Source organism: Mirounga leonina, unplaced genomic scaffold, assembly GCF_011800145.1.
Source record: "Mirounga leonina isolate KUSES-001 unplaced genomic scaffold, KU_Mleo_1.0 Mir_376, whole genome shotgun sequence".
NCBI classification, from domain to species: Eukaryota; Metazoa; Chordata; class Mammalia; order Carnivora; family Phocidae; genus Mirounga; species Mirounga leonina.
In genome coordinates, this window is record NW_023270718.1 from 9,124,027 (window position 1) to 9,133,252 (window position 9,226).

The 9,226-nt window shown below is 54.8% G+C and overlaps 1 protein-coding gene and 1 long non-coding RNA gene across 11 annotated transcripts in view; one reads left to right on the plus strand and one right to left on the minus strand.

The window, feature by feature from the left end:
• ISOC2 (isochorismatase domain containing 2) overlaps positions 1-4,222 on the minus strand; it is a 6,948-nt gene extending 2,726 nt beyond the window's left edge. For 2 of the 10 annotated variants that reach the window (XM_034986419.1, XM_034986416.1), the window contains exons 1-2: positions 4,139-4,222; positions 403-540 (exon numbers count right to left, since the gene is read on the minus strand). In XM_034986419.1, the coding sequence (XP_034842310.1) occupies positions 403-537 (135 nt within the window). In that variant the 5' untranslated portion in view covers positions 538-540; positions 4,139-4,222. Of the gene's footprint in view, positions 1-402; positions 541-4,075 lie in introns of all 10 variants that reach the window. The other 8 variants (XM_034986418.1, XM_034986425.1, XM_034986415.1 and 5 more) reach the window with 7 other exon arrangements.
• Positions 1-9,226, plus strand: part of LOC117997944 — a 45,623-nt gene that overhangs the window by 32,506 nt on the left and 3,891 nt on the right. The gene's annotated exons all lie outside the window — the stretch shown is intronic.

The window sequence follows — 9,226 nt, forward strand, 5'->3', positions numbered from 1 at the left end:
GACTCCTGGGTCTGAGGGAGGAGGGGCTGGGGGGCTGGGGGCCTGGGTCTGAGGGAGGAGGGGCTGGGGGCCTGGGCTCCTGGGTCTGAGGGAGGAGGGGCTGGGGGGCTGGACTCCTGGGTCTGAGGGAGGAGGGTGCTGGAGGCCTGGACTCTTGGGTCTGAGGGAGGAGGGGGCTGAGGGTCTAGACTCTTGGTTCTGAGGGAGGAGGGGCTGGGGGCCTGGACTCCTGGGTCTGAGGGAGGAGGGGCTGAGGACCTGATACCTGGGTCTGAGGGAGGAGGGGGTTGGGGGCCTGGACTCCTGGGTCTGAGGGAGGAGGGGCTGTAGGACTGGACCACTGGGTCTGAGGGAGGAGGGGCTGGGGGCCTGATACCTGGTCTGAGGGCGGAGGGGCTGTACCTTGAGCATGCGGGCAGCCACAGAGACAATCTGGGGGAAGTATGCAATATGTCGGAACTTCTCCTGCATGTCACACAGGAATAGGATGGATGATCCAGGGAGGACTCGGCCCAGGCTGGGCTTCACAGCTGCCATGTCCTGGGGATGGGCGGAGGTGCTGAGTGGGCAGGGTCAGATGGGCAAGGGGCTTCTTTGCACATCCAGGGTCCATGCACCTAGACCCTTGAGGGTCCCACACGGTGCTTTGGAAACCATTGTGCTCCCACCTGCAGGCCTTTGTGTCTGCAGTTCCCAGGGGCCTGGAATCCATTTCTTTCTTAACATGTCCTACTCAGCTGGGGGATCACTTTCCCCCAGAAGCCTTCTCTGACCTTGACCACCCTGGTGCTCCCAGTCCCACTCTCCCAGGGCCCTGGGAAGCCTTCCCTTCCGTCAAGGTCACCCTCTCTCCTGCCACACTCCAGGCTCCAACTGTGATCCTCACCCTCAGGGTGAGGCGTGAAGTGACCCACCCAAGGGCCCAAGCAGCTAACGGAGCAGATGTGGCTCCTGAGGAAAAAAGAGCCTGGGTGGAGTGGCGGTGCTGACTTCCTTCAAGTCGTACTCTCCCCACTCAGCCTCTGAAACTCAGTTTACCCATGTGTGCAATGCACGGACTGCACGTCCCTATGGTTCCTAGACAGAAAGGCGGGGGTATCTGCACAGGGGAATATTATCCACCTGTAGAAAGGAATGAAGCGCTGCTAGGTGCAACATCATGGATGAACCTCGGAATCGCTGTGCTCAGTGACAGAGGCCAGGCACTGGAGGCCCCCGCTGTGGGAGCCCTTGTGTATGAACTGCCCACAGGGATCAAGTGCAGAGGCAGGAAGCAGCTGGTGGCTGCCAGGGGCCGGCGGGGGGGGGGGGGGGAGCGACGAGAACTGACCGCCTAATGCGTGCAGAGTTTCCATCTGGGGTGATGAACACATTCTGGAGCTAGATGGTGGCCACGGTTACGCAAAGTCATGAATGTTTGTAACGGCCACTTCATGGCACGCTTAAGAATGGTTCAAAGGGTAAATTCCATTATATGTACTTTAGCACAGTTTAAGAAAAAAAAGAGAGAGAGAGAAAGAAGGGGCGGGACTGGTGGAGCCACCTGCCCACAGCCCTTTTACGGGGAGGCCACGGAGACCCAGAGGGGTCCATGACTTGCCTGAGGTCCTGCAGGACTAGAGGACGGCGAGCCTCCCAGTCAGAGCGGCTCCGTCTCCCGCACCTGGGGCCCTGCCTCTGTGAGTCTCAGCATGTCCCAGCCCATGTCCCCAGGAGGCCTGAGTCCTTGGGTCCCCAAGTTGCTGCACAGCTCTCATGCCCTCTGTGTGCTCACTCATTAGTCGTTAATTTATCTGGGACATGGGAGACCCTGCAGACCCAGTGGAAGGCCAAAGGGTTAACACGGGGGAGGTGTGAAGGCTCGGTGGTGAGTACACACAGGTGTTTATGGGGATTCTCTCAAATAACAGGTCTACCATAGAAAATGTTTTCTATGGGCAACATATCTAAAATGTAAAAACTGATGGATGCTTAGAAGGGGGAGTTTTATGCTATGTGAATTTTATCTAAAACCAAAATGGCACGGAAGCTCCCACAAAAACAAAACCACACTGAATGATCACATAATTACAACTGTGATCAGTGCTGGGATTTCGAGGGAACCTGATCTATCTTGGCAGAGTGCAAAATTCTCCCCGAGGAAGTGGCCAGAGAGAGAGAGAGAGAAAATCTGAAAACACAAAGCGGACTCTGTCACTCCCCTGTCTCAGCCCCCACCCTCCTGCATGGCTTCTCTCTGTCCTCAGGACTAAAACATAACCCCCTCCCACAAGGCGCTGTGGACCATTCCAGCCTTGGCCAGGCATGTTGCATCTCAAGGCCTTTTGCTGGTGGTCCCTCCAGCTGGGGTGCTCTTCTCACTTCTACTCTTTTGAGTCTTCCGGAGACAGGAGGGTCAAGGTCAGATCAGGGCCCTAATGGATGCAAGCCTACGACATGTGTCTGGAACGATCTCCCCTGCACACTGGTAGGAGTGTGGATTGCAACAACCCTCAGGGAAGCACGTGGGACCCCATTTCTCAAAATTAGAGTTATGTGAACCCTGTGACCCAGAAGACTCACTCCTGAGTGTTTGCCCTGCAGACATCCATGTGAGACACGAGGTTATTCACTACCAGGCCTAGGTTACTCATCATGGGACTCTTCCATGGAGTAAAGGAATAGAAATCAATGTAAACATCTATGGTTGGGCAGCCCTGCGGCCGTCCCCTAAGTTACGGTATGTCTATACTATGGAATTCTTTGCAGCCAGGAAGAATGACAAAGATGCTCTTTAAGTAACAATATGGAAAATTGTCCAAGAGGGGTAGCAGTGAAATGAAGCAGAACAGTGTATATAGCAATGCTCCCATCTGTGCCCCAATCAGGAGAGAACAAGCCAGTGTAACCCTCCTCTCTATATGGAGCAGGTACTTCAGGCCAGGGAGCAGGTCACTGAGGGACCGGGTGTGAAGAAGACTTGATTTCCACTGTGTACTGTTCTGTTCCTTTTGAATTTTGGACAATGTGTGATCAGTTGTCTGGTCGTAATAACTACAATACAATAAAATATTTACATAAGGTGAGAACCCAGCAAAACCAATCTGTGGTGGTGAAGTTATGAATGAATGAATGAATGAATGAATGGCTATTCTTGGGTTGCAGTGAAGAACAGGGTCCAAGGGGGGCGCTTCTGGGATGTGGGGGATGTCCTACTTCTGGCTGGATTCGGATGCTGTTTACACCAGAGTGTTTGCTATGTGAAACGTTATTTGAGCTATGTACTTGTGATTTGTATGGTTTTCCTCCATATGCAGTATAGCTCCATAAAAAGTTTTCAAAATATCAGATAAAATGGGGGAGGCCTCGCTGGCTGGACTGGAGGTGGAGGCCAGGAAGAAAACCAGGGCTGGGGTCCAGGTGGGCAAGGGTGAGGCCTGGGCTCTAGTTAAAGCAGAGAGGACAGAGAGATTCAGGGGGCAGGGCTGTGGGGGAGGGGGGAAGAAGGAAGATCTCCAGGTTCCTGGTTCATGGGTGGCAGATCCCAGGGACTAACTGGGGACCTGGGGAGGGGAATTGGTTTGGGGAAGGAGATGAAAAATTGAGGGCGGGGAGTGTGTGTGGACGCATGTGGGGAGGTCTGGGCTGGAGACCCATTTGCGGGTGCCGTGGGGAGAAGGTACAGAATTGAGCTCTGGGTGGAGGGAGTCCAAGGCGGGAGGAGGAGGGGCAGAGGCAGGGGGAGAGGGGTGCTACTTAGATCCCCACGTGGCCTGGGGGGGTGGGCAGCCCTGCAGCTGGGATTTCCTGGCTGTGTGACCCTTCGCAAGTTTCATGCTCTGTCTGAGCCTGAAAATAGGGGTCAAACTCACCCACCCCATGGGGATGATGCAAAACTCGGCCGGGGATGCAGAGAGGGCGGGCGCGACCCGTGGAGGGCTCGAGTCCCTGGCCAGCCAATTCTGTAGGGCCTGGGCAGGGGTGTTCCCCTTGGCCGTGTCACCTCGGCCTGGACCGCCTGGCAAAGCCTCCGTTTCCCCCCCTGCAAGGCGGGGAGATCGGTCCCCCTGCAGCCCTGGGGAAGGGGGGGGCTTACCCGGAAGGCGCCGGGTTCCAGCCTGGCCCGCTCCTCCGCTGGAGAGGCCTGGGGGACACTCACCTCTCAGAGCCCGGACTTAGGCCGCTCAGGTCCTGCCGGGTTCCAAGGCTAGGTCACCGTTTTTGTAGGGTCGCCACACGTGGCCCGCCCCCGCGCCATCCGCGTCCGCCCATCCAGGCCGAGCCGCCCAATCGGCGCTCGCCAAGCTCTGCCCCGCCCTTGCGGCCGGCCAATCCACAGGCGAGGCTGTTTCGCCCTCCGTGGAGGGGCGGTGCCGGGCACGCTGTCAATGTTGAGAGCGTGATTGGCCCGCCATGGGGAGGGGGCGGGAAGGCAGCGCTCCGACCAATGGGGAGACGGGAAGGGCGTGAGTGGCGGGCCCGGGGCGGAGCGGCGCCGTGGGTGCGGAGAACGCGAACTCCAGCTGGGCAGGTGGGTAGCGGCCACCCGCATTGTCTACACAAGACCTCTGAGGCCGAGAAAGAGGGAGGGAGGGGCGTAGCCAGGGCAGAGGCAGGCCTGGGGTTCGAGCGCTGGCCCTTGGCCAGAGAACGCTGAGACAGAAACTTACCAAGAGACCCAAGCACTTTCCAGGAAAGGGGACTTAAGTCCTCCCAACCCCACTCAGCCTCAGTTTCCCCCTATGTACAGCACCTGCCTCCTAGGGTGCTGTTTGGTTGTTTGTTTTGCGTGGTGTTTGTAATATTTAGACTCTGTGCTTGGAAATGGGGCTGAGAAAGAGTTGGGGAGAGAATTTCCTCATCAGTCCTGGAATAAAATCCAAACTACTCCCAATTCGTGTTTGCCTTTGTCAACCTCCCTGACCTCATCTCTTACCACTTGCCCTGCTCACACTGCTCCAGCCACCTCGGGGCCTTTGCACGTCCTGTTTCCCCAGCCTGGAGCCCCAGACCTTTGCTTAGACGGCTCCTTGTCATTCAAGGCTTTCCCTGACCACCTGATGTCAAACAGCCACTCAGTAAAGTCTCTGTTTTATTTTCTTCACAGCACTAATTTCAATCTGAAGTTGGAAACTTATCTTGCGTTTAAGAAAGGTACGAATGTACCCTTTGTCAACCCCCCCCCACCTGTACCCGTCCCCCACCCCCTTAAATGCACACATCTTGTCTGTTTATTCACTGCTGAATCCTCAGCATCTAGATGGGGCCTGACACATAGTAGGCCCTCGGTACATATTTGGGAATAAATGAGACAAGACCAGACATTAGGCAGAAATGAGCCAAGGTGAGAGGAGCCTGGAGCGGCAGACACTGAGGAGATGGGGCTGGGAAGAAAGAAGGGAGAAGGTGGGGGAGGGAGAGTGCAAGGGGGCACCCCTGGCAGAAGCAGAGGTGGGGGACCTGGACCAGGAGCAGACGTGGTCTGAAGGTGGGAGGAGTCTGGGCTTGGTGCATGTTCCCAGGGGTTGCCAGGAGGGGAGTGGACAGGACAGGGGGCTCCTGGGGGGTGGCTGCTGAGCTATCATGAGGGCAGCCTCTGATTTGTCCGGCGTGGGGAGCCGTGGGTTGGGTTGTGGTTGAGGATCATGGGGAGCAGGTACCCCAGCCCTCAGGGATTCCCTGAGAATGACAGGCACAAGGCACCTCCCACCTGCCCACCCAATCTGCCTCAGGAGCCCAGGGCACCTCCACTCCCCCCGGGGCATTCGGGGGATGCGGGAGGGGATTATAGAAATGTGAAGCCTGCCTCAGGTCTGGCTGGCCCCAAGCACAGAGGGACAACTCAGATAGCACTGAGGGACACTCTGGGGTGAGTGCAATGTCATCAAAGAGGTCGAGGGTGGAGGTGTCCAGGGCCGCAAGGCTCAAGCTGGGGCCCGCACAGGGTGCCTCAGTGGGGGCCACAGCGCAGGCCACCCCCAGGAAGGGGGACGGAGGTGGCGGGGGCGGCCTTCGGGGCGGAGGTCTCTGGGGAGGTGCCTCTTGGGACAGGATAGACAGCGCCAGGCGCCGGGTGGCAACTTCAATCTTGGCAAAGTGCCTGCAGAGAGACAAGCATTACTGGGTAGCCATGAAGCGTTCCCCTCCTGTCTGCCGTCCCAGGACCAGTCTTTCCCTTCTCCTCCTCTCCAGTTTTTTACTCTGTGCTCCCTGGGTCCTTTCTTGAGTCTGACAATCCAGTTTTTCTAACTCCATTCATAGGGGAGCTCTGAACAGCTGTGGGGGTTGTGTACTGCACAAGGCAGCACCTCCAGTTCAGCACAATGCACATTTTTGACATTTAGATTTGTTATGGCCACATCCCAACGCATAAAAGTAAAAAACGTCTGAAGGAAAGGGTGCCTTGAGAAGTGTCTTCCACACAAGGTGCACTGTGGGCTAGGGGTACACGTGTAACAGTGATGCCCTGTGGATTCTACTCCCTGCGGAGCTCTTGAATCTGCCCACCTCTGCATCCCCACCAATCCTTGGTTGAAGTCCCCGGCATTTCCCGTCTGGATGACCACAACAGCCATCACACTGGCCCCTCCCCTAGCGTTCCTACCCCTCAAGAACTCTGTGGATGGATCTCACAAACTGTGATGGGCTCAGTTACAGCCCCCTAAAATTCCTATGTTGGAGGTTTAACCCTCAGTACCTTAGAACATGATTGTATTTGGAGACAGGGCCTTTAAAGAGGTAGTTAAATTAAGATGACATGGTGAGGGTGGCCTCTAATCCAATGAGAGGAGATTGGGACCCATGGAGGGAAGACACAGGCCATCTACAAGCCAAGGAGAGAGGCCTCGCCCTGCCAGCACCTGATCTGGGACTGGGGCCTCCAGAAGCGTGAGAAGGTAAATTTCTGTTGTTTCAGCCACCCAGTCTGTGGCGTTTGATTATGGCAGTGGTAGGAGATCAGTGCACAAACATAATGTTGAGCAAAAGCAGCAAGACTCACAATTCGTACCTGCATGACTCCATTTGAAGCTCAAAAAGCAGGCTAACCTGATGACAGTAAGAGAAATCAGGATGGCAGCTTATGGGAAGGAGACACCATGGGCGCCTCCAGGGGCAAGACGGGCCCTGTTCCTGGACCTGAGTGCTGCTCACACTAGTAGGTTCTCTTTGGGAAAATTCGTCAAGCTCTACACCAATACTATGTGCATTTCTTGTAGTTGTTAAATTTCCAGAAAAGGTTTTATTTAAACAGTTACCTGATATTGTATGGTTCTGTTTATATGAAATGTCCAGAATAAGCAGGTCCCTGGAGACAGAAAGCGGACTGGTGGCTGTCAGTGCTGGGGGAGGGGGGATGGGGAGTAGGGGATCTCCTCTGGGGGTGATGAAAATGTTCTGGAACCTGATAGAGGTAACTGGTTGCAAAACATCATGAATATACGAAACACCAATGAAGTGTACACTTTAAAACACTCGAAATGGTGAATTTTATGTTATGTCTATTTTGCCACAAGAAAATAGGCTCATAAATAAGTTCGTGAGAGCTGTTACTCCGGAACTGTCTTTGACGCCAAAGAGAATAGTTACACTCTGAGTCCCCAGGAAAAATGTTCAGAAATGGGAGGTCAGGTTAAATGGCAGAGAATGGGGGTGGGAAGAGAGAGAGGGGGAGTTGACTTGAACAAACTCCGTATAAATGACATTTAGGGCTGAAGAGTCATGACATTTGTGATTTGCTTGAACTATTTTAAGCAGATAGATGAAGGAAATAGGATAAAATGTTATGGGCAGTAAAGTCTAAGTGATGGTACGTGAGTGATCTTTAGGCCAGTGGTTCTCTAACTTGAGAGCACAATGGAACACCTGGAGGGCTTGTGGCAATACAGGTCCTTGGGCCCCTGAGCTTTGGGTTCTGCAGGCCTGGGGTGGCATTCAAGAATCTGCGTCTCTAGCACATCCCCACACCGTGCGGGGGCTGATGCTGTGGGTCTGGGGACCATTTGTTGAGAACGGCTGTGTCAGAGAGCTAGCTGTCTTGACTTTTCTGTAGATTGGAAATTCTTCGCAATAAAAAGTCAAAAATCCATATACATGGGTGGGAGGGGGCTCCTGAGGGAGCAGGGCCTGAGGGGACCTGAGGGAGGAGGAGGATGTGGGTGGGAAGGTGCCGAGGATAGTTTGCCTCTGACCTGGATTTTCTCAGGGAATATGCTCCAGAGCTGCCTGGGCTGCCCATGAGGCAACTCGTGGGAAGCCTGGGTCTCCGGGGAGCATGTGACAGAGCCAGGCATGGGGGTGGGAATGTCTGGGATGCTACAGGAGAGGAATTGGCCCTGGGGAAGCAGGGGGGCTGAGTGGGGGAGGGTAGACGGGCAACGTGGGAGGTAAGAGGCTGGCATTAGCCCAGGGTCCAGACTGGAGGCGGGCAGGGAACCCAGATGGGGGCTGGAGATGGGGGAGGGGTCCTGAACTGATTGATGAAGGGGCTGAAGAGGAGTGAGAAGGCTAGCTCTGGGACATAGGGCTGGACCCTGTTTGAAGAGATGTGTATTTTCCTCTTCAATAATGGGTGTGTAGGATGGCGGCAGTGAACACTGTGGCCAGGGCTGGGCATCCTGGTAGAAGGTGGCTTGTAGTGCAGAGGCAGGAGTTAGGCTGGACCAGGCTCCTATTTACTCAGATTTGGTTCCAAGACCTCTTGGAGCAAGGTTCTGGGCTGGCTGGGAGGAACAACCTACTTTGAGAAAAGCAGGTCCTGGGGCACCTGGGTGGCTCCGTTGGTTGGGCGTCTGCCTTCGGCTCAGGTCATGGTCCCAGGGTCCTGGGATCGAGCCCCGCATCGGGCTCCCTGCTCTGCGGGAAGCCTGCTTCTCCCTCTCCCACTCCCCCTGCTTGTGTTCCCTCTCTTGCTGTGTCTCTCTCTGTCAAATAAATAAATCTTTAAAAAAAAAAGAGAGAAAAGCAGGTCCTTGGGCAAGTCACTTTACCTCTCTGTGCCTCAGTTTCCTCATCTGAAAAACGAGGATTATAATAGCATCTACCTCTTAGGGTTATTATGGGGGATTAATGAGTTCATATTCATTGTGAATGAGTATTATAAGTTTATACTAAAGTGCTTAGAACAAGCGCCACCATCATCACCATCAACATCACCGTCATCACCACCATCACCATCATCACCATCATCACCACCATCATCGTCACCTTCACCATCATCATCACATCATCACCATCAACACCATCATCA